Source organism: Arachis stenosperma, chromosome 1, assembly GCF_014773155.1.
Source record: "Arachis stenosperma cultivar V10309 chromosome 1, arast.V10309.gnm1.PFL2, whole genome shotgun sequence".
Classification (NCBI taxonomy): Eukaryota; Viridiplantae; Streptophyta; class Magnoliopsida; order Fabales; family Fabaceae; genus Arachis; species Arachis stenosperma.
The window spans coordinates 14,804,307-14,827,337 of NC_080377.1; the positions used below are offsets into that span (position 1 = coordinate 14,804,307).

At 34.4% G+C, this 23,031-nt stretch overlaps 2 protein-coding genes across 4 annotated transcripts; both read left to right on the forward strand.

Moving 5' to 3' along the window:
* The first annotated feature begins 411 nt into the window (after positions 1 to 411).
* LOC130965937 (protein REBELOTE) lies at positions 412 to 14,189 on the forward strand. Of its 2 annotated transcripts, XM_057890700.1 has the most exons (15): positions 412 to 874; positions 1,825 to 1,871; positions 3,464 to 3,595; positions 5,275 to 5,338; positions 7,057 to 7,165; positions 7,388 to 7,445; positions 7,535 to 7,629; positions 8,070 to 8,138; positions 10,186 to 10,713; positions 12,094 to 12,396; positions 12,548 to 12,874; positions 13,008 to 13,214; positions 13,397 to 13,486; positions 13,568 to 13,660; positions 13,770 to 14,189. In XM_057890700.1, exons 3-15 carry the CDS (start codon positions 3,487 to 3,489, stop codon positions 13,782 to 13,784), a joined length of 2,067 nt encoding a protein of 688 aa, XP_057746683.1. In that variant the 5' UTR covers positions 412 to 874; positions 1,825 to 1,871; positions 3,464 to 3,486; the 3' UTR covers positions 13,785 to 14,189. The 2 variants fall into 2 exon arrangements, with proteins under 2 accessions (XP_057746683.1, XP_057746680.1); XM_057890697.1 differs by lacking the exon at positions 1,825 to 1,871.
* Positions 14,190 to 19,159: 4,970 nt separating this feature from the next.
* Positions 19,160 to 21,345, forward strand: LOC130940864 (uncharacterized). Of its 2 annotated transcripts, none has more exons than XM_057869146.1 (3): positions 19,160 to 19,714; positions 20,635 to 20,681; positions 20,794 to 21,345. In XM_057869146.1, exons 1-3 carry the CDS (start codon positions 19,453 to 19,455, stop codon positions 20,833 to 20,835), a joined length of 351 nt encoding a protein of 116 aa, XP_057725129.1. In that variant the 5' UTR covers positions 19,160 to 19,452; the 3' UTR covers positions 20,836 to 21,345. The 2 variants fall into 2 exon arrangements, with proteins under 2 accessions (XP_057725129.1, XP_057725122.1); XM_057869139.1 differs by having other exon boundaries at positions 19,166 to 19,714; positions 20,788 to 21,345.
* Positions 21,346 to 23,031: the final 1,686 nt, after the last annotated feature.

Below are 23,031 nucleotides of genomic sequence, written 5' to 3' on the forward strand. Positions count from 1 at the left end.
TATCAGTAATTTATTAATGTTTGTGTGTAGAAAATTATCTCAAAAACTAATGTAAAATCATGTTTGTATAATTTGGAGACTAAATAGAGACAATTAAAATATTTTAAGGAGTAAATTGAAACTAATGCATAAGTTCAATAGTAAATAATAATATTGCAACTAAACTCGATATTACCCAATGTTTTGAAAATTGGACCGAACCGGTCTAACTGTGAATTGATAATAATTATGGTCCAGGTTGTCTCTTTAAACCGTTTCTCCAGAAATCGGAGAAGAATTATCGAACCGGCCGGTTGAATCGGACCGTGAACCGACCGGTTTTAAAGAAACGGCGTCGTTTTTTGGAAAATTTAGCTTACTTCACTCTTGGTTCTGAAGCTCCTTCGTTTCTTTCTCCCTTTCTCCCTCCCTCTCTTTCATTCGCAGAAACTCAGCCAAAAAACCCTAGCACTGTAAGCCTACACCGCCGCAAGGAGCGGCATACTGCCCCCGTCCGTCTTTCTATCTAGCTTCCCTCGTGCTCCAAATCTTCAATCCCTGTTCACTGTCACCGATCGCAGCTGCTTCCTCGAGCTCGGCGTCCGTCGTCTTTGTCTGCCCAGCCGCGCTTCCGCCGCCGTTTGTGTGCCGTTCACGTTCGCGTCTTCGTTCGCGTTCTTCGCCATTCAATTTTGCTCGGCGTTCACCGTTCGCGTTCACTCGCCGTTCACCGTTCGCGTTCACTCGCCGTTCACCGTTCGCGTTCACTCGCCGTTCACCGTTCACCGTTCGGGTTCGCATTCGCGTTCGTCTGGAAGCCACGTTGCTGTGCTTCAAACTCTGCCCAACCCGCGCGCTCCACCTAGCCGTCGAACTGCTCTCTTTTGTCGCCGCCGTGAGTTCCCTAAACCCGCCACCAGACAATCCAGTCACACAACACCAATACTCTGCTTCAAATTCTGCAACTTCTTCTCTATCACATTGATATTAAGCTTTGAATTCTCTTATTTCATTTTAAGTTTACCGCACTCAACACGTTTGATGAAATGCTTTAACCATATTTCGGGTTGGTTTATCATTTCTAGCTTTTAGAAACTTAGTAAGTTGATTGCATGTGAAATTAGAATAATTGGATCTTAGTAATTAGGAAATTTTAGCTGCACAAATAGCATCTTTGTAGAAAACATATTAGCATGATGATTCCACTTGCATTAGTGTTCTTCTGGTAAATTTTAACTGTCAGTGTGAACTTGTTAATTTGCTAATTGTTAGGTTTCTACGATTTAATTTGTTGGATTTTCTATTTAGGTCTTGTTCTTGTTTATTTGCTAAATTGTTGTTGTGTATTTATTGTTGTCTTTGAGATTCTTGCTGGATATTGGTGATCATTGATTTATTATATGCTTCATGTTTTCATTGTTTTCTTCTTCTGAAGGGAAAAAAAAAAATCTGTTTTCATTGTTTTGTTGATTGTTTGTTTTGTTTCAGAAATCAATTTTTTGTGATCAATGCTCAAACTCTAAATGCTGTTCTGCTGGTTTTGCTGTGTGTGTTTTGTTTCAGAAATCAATTTTTTGTTATCAATGCTCAAACTCTGAATGTTGTTCTTCTGTTTTTGTTGTTTCATAAATCAATATTTTGTGATCAATGCTCAAACTCTGAATGTTGTTCTGCTGTTTTTGTCTTGTTTCAGAAATCAATTTTTTGTGATCAATGCTCAGACTCTGAATGTTGTTTTGTTTTGTTTTAAGGCTCTGTTTGGAAGAGGTGATTGATTTCTGAGTGTTGTTTTGTTTTTGTTTTAAAGCTGTGTATTGTGTTCAATTTTCAATTTTCATTTTGCAGGAAATTTTTTGAGGTATATAAGAATTAAGAAGAAGATTATTTCAACGGTATTATTCTGTTGATTCTGGTCTGCTACAAGCTTAAACATAGAATTGAAGAGAGAAACCTTTTATTATTTCATTGGCCTATTTTTGGCATTGCATATCATTGTAGTTTGTTTATTCATAGAACTAGTTGTTTATGATCCCCTTTTGAAGTAAAAAAACGCAGTAGAAGAGTGTTTAGATCCAGTTGCTTTATTCATTGAATTTTTATAGAATCAGGCGTTTATTATAAAACGGTTTTTCTGGTTGAGCTATGGTTGAACCGGTTGAACCAATGAACTAGTGAACCAGTAACTAAAACAGTTCGATTTTCAGAACCTTGATATTACCCCTTTTAGATAGAAATTCAGATGCAGTTAACTTCATGTAAAGTTAATAGTTAAGAGTTATTAAATGATAATTTAATCAAACCTGTCAAATTAATTCATAATTCTCAACTATAAACTTCACATAAAATTAATTGCATTTGAGTTTTAACTCTTTTTATTAAAAATAAATAAAAAAATTAATATAATTTTTTAAAAATTCATCTGATGGTTAGGGTTTTCTTTTTGCTGCATCCCGCCTACACTGATTCTACTATTCTATGATACAGCGCCACTTTCACCAATCATCAATCTTCATAAATGTGAAATATTTGTATAAAAATTTCATCACAGGCAGCTACTGATATATTTTTTTTGTATTGCACTCATCACTCTACGTATATTTTCTTTGATTAGTTACTGTGTGATCCTAATTTTTTTTTATCAATACTTGCTCTTCTTCATTTAATTTAATGGAAACTTTCTTCTATGATCATTATTACTTTCTCCAAACATGAGCATCCTATCAGAATAATCAAAACCCCCAGCAGCAGCAACAAGGATTGCCCGTGCAAAATATATTAGTAGTTGAACAGTCTTTTAGATGTTGAGAAAATTAACTTGATGAAATGACTACGGGTTCTGGATGCAATATTTATTGTTGCATATTTTTGTGGCTGAAATGTGTATTAACTTTGTATATGTTTATTTTGCATGCTGTATTTTGGCTGAAATGTGCCCCATGGGTAGAATTAGGGTACAGAAGTTTGCTACCCGCGTAAGTAGCCAGGCGCATTCTTTGTAGGGTTTGGTAGGGCAGGGCAGGGCGGGGTCGGGTAGCGTAAAAATCTGCTCTTATCCATCCCATTGCCATCCCTATTTATAAGAGAACATGGTTTTAGTTTTAAAAAGGGGGACTCTGAAAACGGAATGTTATCAAATGTGGTGATAGATGTGTTGATGGTGGATATAGAAAGTGAGAATATAATTTGCTTAATCATCTTGTCTCTTAGCTGCAAGATATATAAAAATAAACCTCAGAATTTATTTTTCGATATTCTTTCTTTATCCTAAGTATAATGAATAGACATCAATCTAAGTCATTTTGCATTTTGTTATTATAAAGGACACTTAGACATTTTTCTTGGTTAAATTGGTTGGACCTGTGAACCTCTGTTCCTGATAGCTTGATCAATTTGTTGTCCTCCAGTTTTCAGAACCTTGGTTTAGAATTTAGATCATCAATTGATTAATCTAAGTAGTTTTACATGATTGTGTCAACGTGTCTAGGTCTCTGTTGATATTGTTACCAAATGGGAAAGCTAGGGAAGAAGGCAAGAAAATTTGCAAGAAAGAATCTGCAGTCAGTTTTGAGGAACAAAAGGAAGTTAAAATCCAAATTCAAAAGGAAAGCTTCAAAAAGTAAGGATTTTACCAATTACAATGCAGTTACCTGTGTTTACTATAGAACATGCTTTCCTGATGTCTTCACATGCTAATGACATTTGCCAAGATTGTGATTGTAGTATATTTGTTTTATTGAATCATATTGCCTATAAAACAAAAAAAAAACCTGATTTGCATATAAAGTAGATTGATAAGTTGGTGTTGAAATATTTTAAGATGTATACCTCTCTCCCCTCAACTATTGTGAGATTCTTCCTGTACATGTTATTAATGAAATGTTCATCAAGTTGGAACTTGCAATAGTATACTACTTTGAGTACTTTATTCATTGTTGTACCAACTGCCATTGATAGATTAAGACAGTCCTCATGAGATATAGCCTTATGTCGCCTTCGATCCTACAAAATGTCATTGGTATTAATTCTTTTCTGTGTAGCTTTCCCTATAGGTTCATCAAGTTGGAAGGAGTTGTATTTGAGGAATGGGTTAGTAACTATTAATAAGATTTACAGCTAAACATATCAAATGATCAAAAGACCGTACTCTTTTATCGGGGTTAGAAGACAAAGAAAGAAGCATATCAGGGAGATACAAAAGTAGTATTAATTCAAAGGACTCTCTATTATTTATATTAATAAAAAAGTGAATCTCCCTAGAAAAATAAGAATCCTGTACATTACAGAAAACCTAAATAAGTGATTTATGTGAGAAAGATAGGTGATAAAAGGCTAAATTAAGAGATGTGTCTCCTACCCAATGATCTTCCCAAAATTTAAACTAGAACTGTTATCTACATGCAAAGAATGCAAAAAGTTAGTATAAACTTGAGAAATGAACTTCTAGGGGCTAGAATGAGTAGCATGGGTGGTAACATTAGCATCCCAATTATTGTAGTCCAAGTCATAGTTACTCCTAATAACTTGTAATTACTTGGGTGCAATTCCACCTGATGATGGTGGCTTGAGCATGCTTGCTGATGATTGGAGCTTCTTATGTTGCATACATTAACACCCTGAACAACTTATACCATTAAGAATAAACTTGATTGGAACTTATCCTGGCGAATAATATTTACCAGAACTATCACAATCTCAAATTTAAGTGAATGATAGGAAAAGAATGTTGAGATTCTAGGGCTTAGATAGGGAAGGAGAAAGAGAGAAAGATAAAGGCCCTGAATAATATGGACACCGATATGATTATGTGTTACAAGAGACAAACACATTATTTATAATAATAGGCAAACCTAAAGACAAGGAGATATAGAGAAAATTAGAGGCTATAAATAATATGAAAGACACAGCTAATATGATTATGTTGTTATTTTAAGAGAGACAACCACCTATTATTACTATTCATAATTGTAAGGAACCTAATCCTAATCCAATAAGTGAATGAAGTCTTGCTGACTTACATTGTTGAATAATATCTATGCATTATGAATTTCGTAAGTCCAACTGTTTAACAATATATTTTCAAATCAGTTGCAAATTTTATAAAAGTTTATTAGATTGATCTGTATAGTAAGATGTTGGAATTCAACGGTCAGATTGATGAAATTCATCGAGCATAAGACTATCACAGTATAATTAGCCATATTTACACCCGGTGCAGGTTATTCTTTTAAATGAATATGTTGAGTTTCTTTGGCTTCAGGTGAATTTGAAATTTTAATGATTTGTAATTTTTGACAGCAACGGGAGGTCAAGATGTTGAAGAAAACCAAGAGAGGGACACAACAAATCTATCTACGGAAAGGTAAAATGGTAACCTGAATTCATTTTTTCACACCTCTTAAGATATATCCCCGCTTTCTTAGTGCTTTAGTGATTTTGATGTCATTATTTTTAAACTATCTTTTCTGTTGTTTTTGCTGATGAATTTTGAACAGTGGTGGCCTTCTGTACAGAAGCTGTCCTCTGGAATAAATGAAAAACTAAATTATACATGATTTTGATATTCTCTTAGACCCATATCATTTGTTTTGTTTAATTTAATTATGAGAAAAGCTTGTCATATGTCATTGCACATTTCAGTCGTTACTTTCTGTAGGGTGTTTTAGAAGGGAAAAGAATATAAAGATGATTTTATTTAATGAATCGAAATGAATGATTTGATTTATAAATCATTTATTGTGTATTGAATAAATTATAAAAATAGGATATGAATTGATTTATAAATTAACTAATGTCTGGGACACTAAAATTAAGATTGATTTGATTTAGTTTTGCTCTTTCTCTCTCACACACACATCAAGAAATTGCATCCCCAAAGGAAAGAGCATGCAACTATATTACAATTGCCTGCTGTTATGATCCCATTAGTGAGTGAGTTAGGAGTCATTTCGGGAAGTTAGTCGCCATAGATAAAGTGTTGGAGGAATTAGTTAAAGGTCTATGAACATTTGAGATAGAAAGATTAGAGATGAAGGTGCTTTTCGTTTTGAAGCTGACAAAATAGAGAAAGTTGCAAACTATGAATTTTGAATCTTCAATTGGGGTCATATTGTGTCGGATAGATAGGTGTGGTGGATTTGATTTTGGAATTCCAATTTTACTGCGACATTTTAATACAAATATGAAAGGGTAGTATTTTCTTTTGATAGATTTGAACACCAAATCAAACCATTTCCAGACAAATCCTTTAAAAAGTTTTCGAATTTAAGAAAAACACTACTCTATTCTAATGGGTTAAAAATTAAGTCATTTCCTTTATTTTAAAAGATCAAAACAAAAGGTTCCAATTTTTATTCAAGTCACTTCTGATTATATACTTTGGAAAGCACACTGATGGTTTACGGTTTGTGATTAAATGTTGAGTGATTAAGAGCTTTACACAATCTAATTCTAATTCTATCCCATGGATTTGTTCATAAGAAAATCCTTCATTAAAGGTGTGTGAATTTCGCTCTAGCCGAATACTCCAGATAGTGGCATATATTGGCATATACTACATGACCATAAAGGTATTGCCTGTTTCCTGCTCCCAAAATTCGCAAACCTAATCAACCATGACTGATCCAAAGAACTAGAGCACATCCATGACCCGCCAGAAATACGAAAATATTCCACAAGGAGACAGCCATGGAACAAATGTGAAACTGTTAAGAGAAGACCGGAGGATGGGAGGAATACTTGGTTAGAAAGGTAGATAAGACGGGAGATGATTCACTAGTTAGGAAATAGGGGCAGAGGGAGACCTACAAAGAGTCTGAATGAGGTGATTGGAAGAGATTTAAGAGTGAATAGGCTGAGTGCAGTTATGATTCACAACTGGTCACAATGACATCGTTTGATTCATGTAGTTGATCTCACCTAGTGGTACAAGGTTTTGTTGCTGTTGATGCTGTATTTCTACATTTAAATAGCTTGTCTACCAGCATGGTTCACAATATGACTTAATGGTTTAAGGCTTTGGATGCCGTTTGCCAAATAAATTAAGTTAAATTTTTTTATTATATTTTATTTGTTTTTCAGAAAAGCAATGGCTGAAGAAATTGAAGATGTTTCCCTTGATGATGTATTCAGTGAAGATGATAGTGAGGGCCTTGGAGAGGATTCAGACAGTGATGTATATCTTTCTGAGGTTGGATTATAATTTTTCACTGAAGCTCTTGTTATTTCCAAATTTCAACATTAACCTGATTACCTGTTTGCATAATTGGCATATTCATTTCTTGATATACCCAAGACTCAAGCTGAGGTTGAATTATAATTTTTCACTGAAGCTCTTGTGATTTCCAAGTTTCAAAATTTATCTGATTACCTTTTTGCATATTTGGCATATTAATTTCTTTGATATAACCAGGATTCATGCTGTGCACATTTGACGGAATGTGATGGTGAAAGTGAAAATAATACTGATAGTAAGGATATTTCTTGCATTATTTTAAGCTAAATTCTAATTACCTCTCTGCATGTGCTTAGTTAGACTTTGATCCAAGTTAATTTTCAGGCAGCAATGGAGGTAGTTCCTTAATGGTTCATAACAGAGATATTCGTGCAGAACTTGTGAAGAAAGCAAAAAGGTTGAACAAATTAAAAGAAAAGGTGGTTTCCTTGTATCCTATGGTTAGGTATTGGGTTTACAGCAGATCTTATTTTCTTTATTTAGAACTTTTTTTTATGTGTGAGATGTGTTCTAAAACTACACTATGTATAAGTTTGAGTGTAGAAGCCCAAGAGAGGAACCAAATGATAGAATACTACATAACCTGTGTTACTTTTAAACCACTCACGCACAAAACTAATTTACTAACATACTATTTAAAAGCAGAGTAGATGACCATTCTTCCTCTTCAAATATGTTAGCCTCATGTATGGAAAGTTTCAATGTGATTCTGAGATGTTATTTTCATGTTTTTCACGATGCTTGATAGGAATAAATGACATATTTGTTTTTGAAAAGGGTGTCATAATTGGGATCAAATGTTGCCATTCTGCGTTTCTTGTTCCAATATCTAACTTTAACTTATCTTTGAAATCTTCAGGATCCAGAGTTTGCCCGATTTCTGGAACGTTATGATGTGAGCATTAAACAAGCCAAAGATGATGAAACTGTGAGTTTTTTTTTTTTTTTGGGTAGCATTCTTGAATTTTACATTTAGGAACTTTTGGCTAATACATCTAATGTTTTTCAATCTTTCTCTCCCTTGCCACCCCATTATTTTGAAATAATATTTGATAGAAGTAGTTTCTTTTATTTATACAAATTACAGCTTTTCTATTTTAGATATTTATATAATATAATAAAAGAAGAAAGGTAAAGCATATCGATAAGTTCTTAAATAGTGATTCTACATGATGTTTACAATTAGCCTATTAGCCAAATACATTTGTAAATCAAACAAATGCTTTTCTATAGTTATTAGTTTTTACGAGCATCTCGTCCTTTTTTAATTTTTATATGTTGTAATTTCCGTTAATTTCTTCAAAGCTGGTTATTCAGTGTAAACTGCCTTTTTCCTTTTGCCGAAGCTTTCTTTTGTTATGAGAGAGTAAGGAGTTGGTGATTGTTAAAAAAAAAAAATCTAATGTGGAATTTTTAACTTTGTGGAATTCAAATAGGAGAGTTATAAATTGTCATAGGGTAGTTACAAAAAGGTACATTATATGAAGGTATAGATTTTAGTATTTGATTATTAAACTTATCAAAATCTTACTCTTTATTTTAATGTATATAATTTATTGTTATATATTTTTTGTTTATGCTATTATGTAACCATATTTTATTACAAAAATAGTATATACATTAATAAATATACCGGTGTTGTCTAAACATGAAGAGTTCTCTTTAAAGTCGTAGCATTCCTTTCAACTAAAACGGATGGGAGGATTGCAATTAATGACCATCGCCACCTATCCTTAGCTTGTTTGTGAAAGTCAAAACCTCTACATTAAGGCTCCGTTTGGTTAGTATAGACACTGAGATGTAGACATTGAGAGATAGATCAAGAAGACATAGATACAAAATACATGTATACATGTTTTATGTTTGGCAAAGCAAATACACAAAACACACAAAACCCTAAATAGTCCATAATACCTTCATCTCCTACCTTCACCACCACCATCCGGACTTTCCATCTACCACCACCTATTTTTCTCCTCCACCATTCATAACCAAAAATAAATCAACATCAACCCAAATTATTATTACCAACAAGATCTCTTTCAAAAATCAATTCAACAATTCTTATTTTTTATTAAAAAAAAGAAAAAAAATGGAAACAGATCTGGGAAACAGATCTCCTTCAGCACCACCTCACCCTCCTTCTTCCATAGTCCTTCCCCAAACCCTCTGTGCCCGAAATACATCTCCGCCTCCACCGTGTCTCCGCCATCCTCCGCCACCCGAAGCGGCAGATGCCCGTAGTACCCCGCACTCAAGTCTTCGGAATCATCGAGAAGAGAGTGATCGAAGCACGATGGGTGAAGAGGAAGAGTGGGAGAGAGGCGGCAGTGGACGACGAGAAGAGGAAAAGGGAGAGAGGCGGCTCGGTGGGCGCTGTGAAGAGGAAGAGGGAGAAAGGCGGCGGTGGGCGGTGGAGAGTGAAGGGGAGGACGCGGCAGTGGTGGTGGCAAGATGGAGGAGGGAGGAAGGAATGGTGAGCCACTGAAAATAGAATGAGGAGTTGGAGGGAGGTGGAAGATGCTAACAGGAGGGAGATAGGTTTGGGAGAATGAGAGGGTAAATTTTGGAATTTTAAAAATTAAATAAGGGTAAAAGTGTAAAATATTAGTGTCTCAACTAGTTGGAGATACACAAATTTAGTGTTTCCGTGTCTATCCGTGTCTTCCCGTGCCCATCTAAAAATTGTGTCTCACTAAACCAAACTGAGGACGTGTGTCACTGTGCTCATGTCTTAGAGACATGGACAGCAACCAAAAGCTACCTAAGTGATGCAGCTGCTTATTTATTTATTTATTTATTTTTACAATATTAGTGTTTTTTGGTAATATTATAACCTTGTTGATTTCCTGTCTACATAACTTATTATAGGGTTTTGACATTGGTGTCATTGTCTATTTATCTGACATAGGACTCAACTTTTAGCATAACTTGCACTTGTGTTGATGACAATTGTCTGCTCTTCTGTGGTTTAGAGTTCTGATGATGAAGGTGGTTTAGATGGGATGCATCCAATGAATGAAGATGCTGTTCGTTCTCATGTACCCAAATGTTTAACAAGTGGACAAGTTGATTCTTTGTGTAATATGGTTAAAAAAGATCATAACATGGCAGCCCTTACTTGTCTCATAAATGCTTATTGCACAGCCTGCCACAGTGATTCTAAAGCACCTAGTGCCAGTATTTCTGTCTTATCCCACAACATTCAGAGTGGTGAAACTTTCTCCAAGATATTAATGTTCATGCTACATGAGGCTGATACTATATTTAGGAAGTTACTGGGATTGTCATGCTCGAATTGCAAGAAGGAAACTGTTTTGGAACTAAAGAATACATCAAAATGGTTATCTCTGAAACCGCTTATTAAATCATACCTTAGGAGTACTCTGTTTCTCCTGAACCAGGTTACAGACTCAGAGTTATTGACATTCACAATTTGTCGACTAAGAACTTCAATCATCTTCCTAGTTGCATTTCCAACTCTGTTGCGCAAGCTTCTTAAGGTATACTCAAATTCAATTGCTATAAATAGTTCTTGAAATTCATATGTTATGATAGTATGCTTCTATCTTTTATAAAAAAAGAGGTCCATATAGGTGGTTTACGAGAGGTTTTGATGCTTCCTTAAGTGATAGTAGCTTATATTTCTGTTAGATATTTGCTATTATTTCATGATTATTTCCTTATTTGGTATTATGAGAGAAGATAAAGATATCATAGGATATTATCTTTATTTCTTACACTCCTCAACTTGTGCATGAGTGACATGACTAATGTAAAGAGTTCTCTAGCCAAAGTCATTAAGCAAGTATATAGTTTGAGCATGACGCTTGAATGAGGCACCACATGACTATTTTTAAGGAGTTCTGTAGCATCATTAAGCAAGTATATGGTTTGACCCATAGCATGATACTTGCATGAGTCACCGCATGTTTCTTGTTTTTCCCCAACTTCTAGTTACTACTAACAAAAGGACAATAATCTGAAGTAGATCTTTCATCTACTTGAGAACTGACCCAATTTGTACAAGTAAAACCTTTTATTTGACAAAGGTTATGATCATTGTAGAAAACATGCTGTCTATCCCTTGGGTATATATTTTAAAATGAACAGAGAAGCATCCTAAAGTGTTGTCCTTGTAGAGTATATTAATCAATTGATTAACCACACTTTACCGACCAGTGCCCTCTATGACCTTGTGTCAAGAAGCATCTCTCTCAAAAGTGTTTTGAAATACAGGCATATGAATTGTTTCATAATTTATCCAACATGCTTCTTCAAGCGATAACCACTTTTAGGCTTGAAGTGTGGATAGTGCATTACCTATCTTACCTTGTATTGAAATTCAATTTTGTTCTACAAAATATGCAGACCACAGGTATCAAACTATTGACCTTTTTGGTCATAAAGTTCGATATCTTGTCATGAACTATGATAACCAAAATACTAAGCCTTTGGATAGAAGCACATAAATGGTTCTATATTTAACTCCCTGGGTCTATAAGAACATTACCATGATCAGTTAACTGCATAACATTCCTAGCCATTGGGTCTAACATGGTTTGGCTTTCTCAACTAACTGTAATAAAAATGTATCTAGATTCACTACATTGAGCTCCCTATATGTGTAAATTGAGTGTAGTACAACCTGTACAAGTCATAATGCAGACTAACAAGACAGTATTTGCTAATAATAGCTGACACTTCATCCATATTGGTTGATGACTTGTGGCAATCAGATTCTTATAGTGGTTGTGTTCAATGTTGTACCTTTCATAATTCCCCGGACCCTGCGTTAACGCAGGATGCTTGTGCATCGGGCTGCCTTTACATCAATCTATGATATGTCAAAATCATCCTCACTTTACTCAAACTGATTGCAGATTTCTGTTCATCTCTGGGCAACAGGTGATGAGTCTTTGTCATCACATTCCTTTCTCATCATCAAAGATATATCTTCCATGTTTGGCTTGAATTGGTTTGATTCCTGCTTCGTCAAAACATATAAAGCATTCATTAATCACACTCAATATGTTGACCAAAGGTTGTTTGAGCATATACATTTTCTAAGGAACTCCTTTCTGGAGCTCTGCAGTTTAGATGTGCAGAAATCATCTAACATGGCAATGAAATGTATGCTGCACCTGGCTAAGATATTGCAGAAGGGGCGGCAGACAAAGAAGAAGGTATTCTTTAAGCATTTTATCTTCTTTGTTACTCTTGCCGAGGGAAGTTAAATGTTTAAATGGTCTCAGATTTAAAGAATTTGATAATATTTTGCTTGTTGGGGAAATGTCTGACAATTGTTCAACTGCTTTTTTTTTTAATTTGTGGCAGGAGGTGGTTAAAAAAATTTGCAGTTGGCAGTACATTAATTGTATTGAACTCTGGGTTGCATTTATATCAGCAAATGCACCTGAGTATGATCTTCATCCATTGCTATACATGATTGTACAGATTATAAATGGAATTGCTCTACTGTTTCCTGGTCCTAGATACTTACCACTGAGGATAAGATGTATCCAATGGCTTAATCAACTTGCTGGTTCTACTGGGATTTTCATCCCTGTTATATCATTGGTGTTGGATGTTGTAGCATACAAAATTGCCAAGGATGGTGGTAGAAAGCCTGGCAAAGGTTTTGAGCTACAGTCTACCATAAAGGTTGGACATCGATACCACAGTAAATTATTTATATTTTCTCGAGTCCAGTGTGTCTTGGCCATTGAATACACAGAAAATTTTGGATTGCACTCTACTTTTTTTTGTTGAAACTGACATTTAATAACTATTGCAGCTTCCAAAGCACTGGTTAAAATCACGCAACTTCCAAGTGGAGTGTATCTCATCTGCCATTGAGCTCCTTTCTGAGCATTTTGCACAATGGAGCTACCATATATCTTTTCCTGAGCTGGCAACAGCTCCACTTGTCCACCTCAAGAAGCTCTATGAGATAACTTCTATTGAGAGTTCTAGACGGGTTATCAAGCGTTTCATTGATCAGGTACAAGTCCTAGTGCGAGGCAATTCTATTTTCCTTTGTCTTGTCTTCCCCTGGATTTATGTTCAATTTTGACTTTTTGCTTTCAAATGAGTATTTGGCAATATAGTCACTTCGAATAAACTATTTTATGTGACCCTTTTTAAATGTGGAAATTGAACTATAGCCGTGTTGCTGTTTTTCAGGTGGAGATGAATGTTGACTTTGTGCAAAAGAAGAGAGAGGAGGCGCCTTTCTCTCCGAAGGATCAGCAGACTGTTGAAACATTTCTTCAGGTATCTCCCTCACTTTTATTCTCTCACTTTAGAGTTTCAGTCATCATTGTAACTGTAATACTTAAGTTGTTGCTTTGGCAGATTGAAAGACGTAGTGGTAACACTCCGTTTATGCAATACTATAGAAGCATAATGAGTAAGGCTGTAACCAGGAAAATGATTTCAAATACAAAGGTATGATTGGCTTAATTATTCCTCTGTTCCTTTATTTATATTTTGATTAGGTTCTGTCAGTTATTTATACCTAGGGTTATGCACTGAGACTTCCACCACAATTGTTCAGGCAGCATTAGTCTAGGAGTTCTGATCTGGATTTGGATTCGGATTCTCTTCTGTGAAGGTAGTTTGTAACTGAACATGAGGGTTTCTCATCCTTGAACAAGCTGAACTACTATTTTCCTTTGGTGGTCAATGGGATTTTAACTTTCTCATCTTCAATGGATCACATTTTTAATGTACAATTAAATTCTCTATGTTAAGCTCTTGACAGTTTCCTAAGTCTTAACACAATGGACGAAGCAAAATGCATGGTCAAAAATGCTTGAGGTGATTTGACCATCAATGAAACCTGAAAGAATCAATGTTTTCATGTTTCAGGGTCTGAGGAAAATGGAAGTTTCTTCCATTACGGAATTTTTTGTACACCTTAGCTTAAGTTCAATCATTATCACAATAAAATAACAAAATAGCAACCTTGAGGAGTTATGAAGGGTTTTTTTTCCGGCTCAACGATCAATGTTTTGAATTATTGTTTCTAAAGTTAAGTTATATAGTCTGAAGAAAAATAATAGTACATGAGTTTTAATTTTGCATTTCACCTAACATGCCAAGAAACTGTTTGTTGTGTGCTTAGAGGCAAAAAACAGCCTATCTAACCATGTAAATGAAAATGAAATGGTTTTAACATGAATCGAGTTCTTATAAACTCTAGATAAAATGGAACTTACAGACAGAACAATAGCAACACCAACAATAGCATATAAGTAGTTCTTTGAAATATCCAACATGGAGTAAATATTGCGCTAGTTGTGTATTCTTTTTAAAATGGTTAGAATATATTAGGATGAATTAGTATTTAGAGTATCTTAATATTTATATTAGGATATTTTATTCTTATTATTTCGATTCTTTTAATACTTGTAAATATTTTTGTTCTTATTATTTTGATTCTTTTAATACTTATAAATATTTTTGTATATTATATTATTTTATATAACTTGAATATACATAATTGTTTTTTTATCTACTACTCTCTTTAATTTTTCTAACATGGTATTAAAGTCATGATATCTTTCTTGAAGAGGATATAGATTATTTTTTTGATGAGAAATTACCATATTTCTTTTTCACATAAATATTTTTTCCATGCCTTATTTATAAGAAAGTATATGGGAACAATGTTTTTTTTGAACGTAAACATTAGATTAAAAAAAGAATGTTAATTTTAATTTTAAAATTTAAATTTTGAATGAATTAGAATTATTCATGTTTAATGGGTTTGAGATGTAGCCTATTATTCATAATCTCTATTGTCTACTTAGTGGAATTGCTTTTTTATTTGTTGTTGTCATTGTTTTGATGCTTTCTCATCTCATCTATTAGTACATCCTTTCTGTCTTGTATTTCTAAGTCTAATATACTAATACTACTGCTGTTTGTCGCCAAACGTGCCACGAGAAGCTCCCTATCTAGGGATGGCAATACCATCTGAACCCGCGGGTATCCATCCCGTTCCTACCCGTTTGGGATAGGTAATTACCCGCTCCGAACCGGAGTGGGTTTTTAGCAGAGCGGGTTTTTAGCGGGGCGGGTTTTTGGGAGGGGCGGTGTGGGGTCGGGTTTAGGTAATACCCGTCCCTATCCGTCCCGCTATATATATAATATATAATTTTAATATATAATATGTATAATATATGTAAAATAATTAGTAAATGATTAATAATATTGTATCATATTTAAATTTTTACTTTAATTTATATTATGTATGTAATGATGGTTATATAAATTTTGAAATTTAATTTTATTTATTGGATTTTTATAATTATAGGAGCGGGTAGGGGCGGGGCGGGTACCCGCAGGGAGGGGTTAGGGTTCAACGTTTTACTACCCGCGAGTAGAAGCGGAGCGGGTTCTATGCGGGTTGTTGTACAGCGGGGTGAGGTCGGGTAGAGCAAAAACCCGTTCCTACCCGCCCCGTTGCCACCCCTATCCCTATCCACCTCCAATAGTCGTGTTTCTTTCAATCACATTTTGAGTATGTTTTTGACGTTTTCATCCATCACAGACCCTACCACTCTCTTCACTATATTATTTAGAGTGGGCGACCAAAATTTCACCTTCCGTCGCTAGATGCTTCGGCGTGTGCTACTGAAGGTGCTTCTGCTGTCCACCACCACCTTAATCTCCACCCGCAATGTTTTCACCCTTTTTGGTCATCTTTTTCCACCACTGACAACACCATGATGCTTTTCTCTTTGTCGTGAGTCAAATGGACCAAACCCCACCACCATAGAAGCTTTCATGTGTTGTCACGCGCTTTTCGAAGCAGCTATCACTATCACTCAAATTTACATCTTCATATTCAATCTCCATCGTTAGATTTGCTTTCATCTCAACGGTCAAGATTGTGCACCCGTTACTGTGACCTGCCCCTTTGACCGACTCGACATGCAACTCGTATATCTACCCGACCCGCTTTTGTGTGGACCGCGCGTTGAATAGGGCTAAGTCAGCTATTAATGTGTCTCACACGTTCTCTTAGGTGTTAACATGTGGCTTCCATGCTATTGATATAGCAGTTGGTGTGTTTGCTGAAGTGTACCACTGTGGGACTCCTTTTAAGGTTTTTGGTGTCTTCCTTTTAAGGTTTTTGGTGTCTTCTTTTCTATTTTATCCTTTGTTCTTGCGATTTTTGTCCTGATTTTGCTATTTTGACATTTTCAAGATATGTTTACAATTCTCATGGAGAAACCAGTTGTTTTTCAACCATTCCGTTTATACTATACTTTTCGGCTATTCACCACCTTTCAAACAATTCGTCATCCTTTTGATAGTTTGCTACCACTTCTGCAGCTTTTTGACAATTCGTCATCTTTCCAACAATTTGCCACCTATTCGGCAGTTTTCTAGTAGTTCGCCATCTCTTTTATAGATCTCCAATTTTTTTGGTAGTTCATCACTCTTTTGGCAGTTTTATCTGCACTTCATTTTAGCAGTTCTGTCTATATCCGTTTTTTCAGTTATTGCATTTTTTATTCTGTTGTTTTTAATAAGTTTTAAATCTAAGTTGTCATTTGAATTTAATAAAAGATGTTAGAGTATATTAGGATCAATGAGCATTATTTAACATATCTATATATTTATTATAGAGTAAAGTACTAAATTGGTTCCCTACGTTTGGGCGAAATCCTGTTTTGATCCTTAAGATTTAAAGTGTCCTATTTGAATCCAAAAAAGATTTATTTAGCTTCAATTTAGTCCCATCGTGATGTTAAAGTTAAATAATTAACGGAATGTCCTACATAACAGCAGTACAAAAACAAGGTCGATAATTTGGAAAACAAGTATAAGTTCCAGAGGCACAAAATCAACCATGGATGCATCAATACATTTATTTATCATTCTCTCTAGTTCTATAGAAAATATTTTATTTAAATTGTAAGAATAATAATAAATAAATGTATTGATACATCCACGGTTGATTTTGTACCTCTAGAGCTTGTACTTGTTTCCCTGATTATCGACCTTATTCTTGTATTATTGTCATGCAGGACATTCCATTAATTATTTAATTTTGATCTTAGGATGGGACTACATTGAAGCTAAATGAAAGATTTTTGAATTCAAATAAGACATTTTAAACTTTAAGGGCCAAAATAGAATTACGCCCAAATATAATGGACCAATTTAATACTTTACCCATTTATTATAAGATATTATATTTTTACTATTTTGATTATCTTTGTACTTATAAATACCATTATATATTGTATCATGTCATATAATTTAAATATACATAATTTTTTTTTTTTACTATTCTCTCTGGTCTTTCTAACAAAATTATTGTAATTTTATAGTAGCTTCGTACTATACTTGTAATAGATGGGAGAAAAGTTACTTTGAACATTGATTTTCAAACATTGGTGCGAAAACACGCGTTTTACTTTGACATATTTATGAGGTGAGCATTTATTGCACATGGAATTAGGGGTGTTTGCGATGCAGTTTGGATTGAATGCTTTTTAAAAAAAATCCGATCCGATCCGATCCAATTTTAAGCGGTTTGGATTGGATTGGATTTACGATTTTGTAAATTAAAAAAATTAAATACATATAATAAGTCTCAACATCAAATTTTAAATAATCAATAATGACATAATAAATCTCAACAATATCTTAAAAAACTAATGATAACATAACAATGGAAATAAAATTCTAGGTTAGTTAAAATAAATAAATAAATAATATTTTGAACATAAAATATTTATTAAATAATAATAATACATGAATAATATAAAAATGTATAACAAATTAAATATGTTATAAGTATAATGGTAAATATAATAATAAAATAATAATATTATAACACATTGTGCGGTTTGGATTGGATTGGATCGGTTATGAAAAGTAGATTCAAAATCCGATCCGATCCAACGGTTTGAAAAAAATAGAATCCAATCAAATCCGAATTAGTATGATTTTAGTTAGTTTTCGGTTTAGATTGGATTGGATGAACGGTTCAATTTAAATCGATTTAGATTTGAACACCCTACATAGAATATAGGTGTTGTTTCTGAGAATGCTTTCACTTATGTACTACTTTTGAGATGATATGTTTACTTAGATTTTGTTTGAGGTTATTTTACTCTTTCTTAGGTTCCGATTTCATTTAGTTTGCTTATATTACTTTTAAAAAAAAATTTTGTTAGTACATTACACATTTGAGTAAACATTAAATAGAAAATAATGAAATTATTAAATTATATTTAAATTTATTAATTATTAAAATGGTTAAATATTTTTTTTGTCTTTAAGATCTGAGGTGAAAATTAAAATCGTCTTCAACCTTTTTTTTATTAAAATCATTCTCAATATTATAAAATGTTATAAAATCGTTATTTTTTATCACAATTTTATTTTTTTGACCAAATTACCCTTATATCTCTTCCCTATTTCCTCTCCCACCTCCACCCCCACTCGATATCTCTTTCCTGTTCTCTCCCTATCCCGTTCTCCTTCTCCAAAACTCCAATTCTTTTTCCATCTTTAAACCAAAAATCCTTCACACCCTTACCATTAACAACAGCAACAACCAGAAATCTTCCACCCACAAACTAAATTCAACAACAGAAACAACCAAATTTAACTACAACAAAATCAGCAATTTCAGCAACAACAACCACAAAATAAATCAATAAAAATTTTATATTTAACAACAATTCAACAATCATCAACCGCAATTTCAGATCCAAAATCAGCAACAGAAATAAAAAAAGACAAATTTGATGTTTATTTTCTTCAAAAATAAAAAGGTTTAATTACTCTGTTGGTCCCTATAGTTTCGCGAATTTTTCAATTAGGTCCCTATACTTTTTTTCTTTTCAATTGGATCCCTATACATTATTTTTTTTTCAATTAAACCCTTACTGTGACAAAAACGTCTAAAATAACAGAATATCCTTTTAAAAAAACGAATATTCTTTTTTTTAAGATAGCATAACACTCTTATATTTCAAAAATTCCAAAAATACCCTTCTCACTTGACCCAATCACCCAACCCCCCCCCCAAAGAGTCACATATCCTTAGCCCTAACCTCAAGCTCTCTCAGAATCTGCCGCGGTGCCCTCTCGCCGCGCCTCCTCCTCTCAGCGTCCCTGTCGTGTCTCATCCCTTATATTCTGCTCATCCCTTGTATTTCGCTACGCCTCTGTCCCTCTGTCCCTCGCCTACGTGCCTCTGTTCTTCCATGCTTCCCTCGCCTCGTCGCGCCGTGCCTCCGTCCCTCCCTCACCGCACCACCCCTCCGTCCCTCGCGCCTGGTTTCGCTGCCTCGCGCCTGCTCCCGTGGCTTCCGTTTCAGACAGATCCCAGGACTAGGTTGGATGCAGGGACTTGGGAGGGTTGGCCTTGGTTATTGCATTTCGGCTGCAGTGGCTTGTCCCTCCCTCACCGTGCCGCGCCTCACCACGCTGCGCCTCGATCTGCCTGCACTCGATTTGTCAAAACAGGTGACATTAAAATTATTTTTTTTTTCATTTTTTCGATGTTGATGAACTGTGTTTATGCATATGTCAATATTTTCGAAGATGATTAAAATTGGTTTGCTCTAATTTTAGTGTTTGATGTTCATATAGATATTGTTTTGAAGTAACACTTTTAGGATAATTCTTGCTTAGATAGTATTGTTCGTTTCTTGCTTAAAGTGATTGGGTCAAACCTAGTTGTTGTAGTTGTGAACAAAATTGTGGCTAGCCATTGATTTGAAGTCCTATCTCTAGTCTTATGTTTCTGTTTGGGAGATTGATAAACTTAGAAAGGTATTGATTTTAAGCTTTGCCCTGCCTCTGACATAATCTGAAGAACTATAATTACTCTGATCCTAAATGTGGCATGAATACACTGTTTTCAATTAAGATTTAAATGTTTCTTGTTAAGTTCAAAAATCTGTTCTCTGCCTTTGTTTTAGAATGCTTTGGTGTTGCTTTGGTGTAAACTTTTGCTAGGTCAAGAGAAGATGGTTTGATACCTCAACTTAAGTTGTAAGACATAAAACTTATGTGTGTTTTGCAGAAATGGCCATCCCTTCAGGAAAATGGTTTTCACAGAACTTTCTTTTTAAACTATACCACTAACAAATCTTTTACTTTCTTCCTTCTAGATTTAAAGGTTTTACATCTAATTTGTATCTAGGTTGATCTATGAAAACAACGACTGTTACTACTACTAATAATAATCTTTGTTTAGCTATGTGGAATTGGCTAGGTGAATCAAACCATGCCATAGTTATATAGTCTTGTCATTATCTAGTTTAATTTTAAACTAGAATAAATGAGTAAAAAAGCGTGCCTTTTCAATATTAAGTTTTGCATATTCTGTTATTAGAAGTGCTAGCAGTTGTTTTATTGTATCTTAACATTTTTTGAAATAGCTTCCAATGGGCAAGGATCTAAGGGCAACATGACCAAAAAAGTCAAGGTATTGCTTGTGCATTACTATACATGGATAATGATCTTGTAGTTAATTTTCAAGTTGAGCTTCTCTTCTTGATTTCTTCATGCTCATAAGAAAAGTGAAACTCTAGCTGCAGAAGTGGATGCAACAACTCAGAGGGACAATGTTGAACTTGTAGCTGAAAATGATCGGAGTACCCCCATATTTGCAGACCAACCAAACAAGGAGCAACCTGTGGATTCAACGTCTCCTTTGTCCGGCACTTCATTATCATAAAGCCAACTGATGATGTTGGTAAACATGCCACAGATGATGTGAAAGTTTTAGCAGTTGAAACTGTTTCTGAAATTGCCACTGTATCTACAAATGGTGAGTCTGTTAAAGAAAATGCTTTTGAGGAGGATCCTCCCCAAACTTCCAAAGGAATTGAAGCCCCAAGTGATGAACTCACTAATATTGGCCAAACTAACAAGCCTAGGGATCTGGATGCGAATCAAAATGTGAATCAAGAGAGATCAGAATCTGTGGGTGCTTATATTGTTCCTGGACCTAAAGATGGTGATGTAAAGACACAAATTACATTGGCTTGTAGTTTTTTATTGTGTACCATTATATAATAAAGACACAAATTATATTCTATGAATCCACACAAATGTAAAATGTTACATTATCATAATGAATACTTGAAGGATGAAAACTAAATTTTATATATATTTATTACTATTATTTCTATTTTATTTTATTCATTCTTTTTTTTAGGTTCTTAAGATAAGGTATTTTGAAAGTTAAAAAAACAAAAGAGAATGTATTTTTGGTACAATTTGTATATAAATAAGCAAAAGAATGATAGTGACAAAATAAAAGGAATATTTTTCATGTCTTAGAATCATTGAATAGGGATCATAGGAATATTTTTCATTGAATATTTATAGTTTTACTAAATTTTCAATTAAGTCCCTATATTTTTTTTTCTTTTCAATTAGGCCCTTAAGGGTATAAAAGTAATTTCACAATTCACTAACATTTTTTTGACGTTTAACGTTAATAAGGACTAAATTGAAAAAAAAATTAATGTATAAGGACCCAATTAAAAGGAAAAAATGTATAGGGACCTAATTGAAAAATTCGCGAAACTATAGGGACCAACAGAGTAATTAAACCAAATAAAAAATAAAAAATAAAAAAAGGAAGAACGAAAAGAGGAGAAAGAAAGTGACGGTGCTGGAACCTACTGCTGCTGGCGCTGTGGCAGTTGTGGTTGATGGAGCTCGACGCCGATCTTGATCCGGCCCACGTCCCGCATGATCTTGCGCGCCACAAAATTCTCACCTTTGCGCGTGATCTTGTGTGAGCTCCCGGTGGCAGAAATGTGGGAGTGCACGACCTCCAGAAGGCGGAGGGCCCCGGCGGCGATGATGTCGACGGTGTAGTTGGGGATCTCGAAGGAGACGGCGATGTGGGACTGGGCGATGAGGTTATGGACCTCGTCGGGAAGAAGAAGGTGGAGAAGGAGGCGGGGACGGAAATGGTACAGTGGCAGAAAGAGAGAAGAAGAGTTGGGATTGTAGTTGGGAGGGAGGTTCCAAAGAGAGGGGGTAGAAAGAAGGGAATAGAAGGGAAGAAACTGAAAAGATACAGGGGACGCGGGTGGGGGTTTGGAAGGGGGATTGTTTTGTCTTTGTTTTTTAATATTATTTTGATTAATTATTAAGGGTAATTTGGTCAAAATAATAAAATTAAAGTAGAAAAAGACAATTTTATAATGTTTTGTAATGTTGAGGATCATTTTAATAAGAAAAAAAGGTTGGGAATGATTTTAATTTTCATCTTAGACTTTAGAGACAAAAAAAAGTACTTAACCCTTATTAAAACTTAATCTAAGATACTATGGAGCTAATATTAAATAATGAGTATGAGTATATGTCTATTGCGACAAAGATGAAGATATTTAATAGAGAAAAACTTAAAAAAGGCTGTACAAGAAAAAATCAAAAGAGATATGTAAACCGTCTCAATCTAAATATAATATATGATAAAGTACAATAGTATTATTTAATACACGTAGCCAACTATTTTTAGTGAGATCAGGTTTAATTGTTGTTTAATGATAACAAATATTTATTGTTTCGTTTAATCACCTACTCTCCTCTTCTCATTTAGTTATCCACTTTTAAACTTTTATTTTAAATATATACCCATTTTAGTCTTCAAAAAATTTTAAACTAGATACTTTAGTCTTCAATTAAAATTAATTACTCGATTGGTCCTTAACAATTAATTCTGTCAGTCACTTAGGTCATTGGCTCCATCAATTCTAACGAAAGATAAAATGGTCCTGACAACTCTAACAAAGGACAAAATGATCCCTGACCCT

Coding starts and splice junctions, on each gene's coding strand:
- LOC130940864 (XM_057869139.1), top strand. CDS start 19,453: ATGCTTCCCTCGCCTCGTCGCGCCGTGCCTCCGTCCCTCCCTCACCGC. Junction 19,715..20,634: donor CACTCGATTTGTCAAAACAG/GTGACATTAAAA, acceptor TTTTTGAAATAG/CTTCCAATGGGCAAGGATCT. Junction 20,682..20,787: donor ACATGACCAAAAAAGTCAAG/GTATTGCTTGTG, acceptor GTGAAACTCTAG/CTGCAGAAGTGGATGCAACA.
- LOC130965937 (XM_057890700.1), top strand. CDS start 3,487: ATGGGAAAGCTAGGGAAGAAGGCAAGAAAATTTGCAAGAAAGAATCTG. Junction 7,166..7,387: donor GTGATGTATATCTTTCTGAG/GTTGGATTATAA, acceptor TGATATAACCAG/GATTCATGCTGTGCACATTT. Junction 7,446..7,534: donor AAGTGAAAATAATACTGATA/GTAAGGATATTT, acceptor GTTAATTTTCAG/GCAGCAATGGAGGTAGTTCC.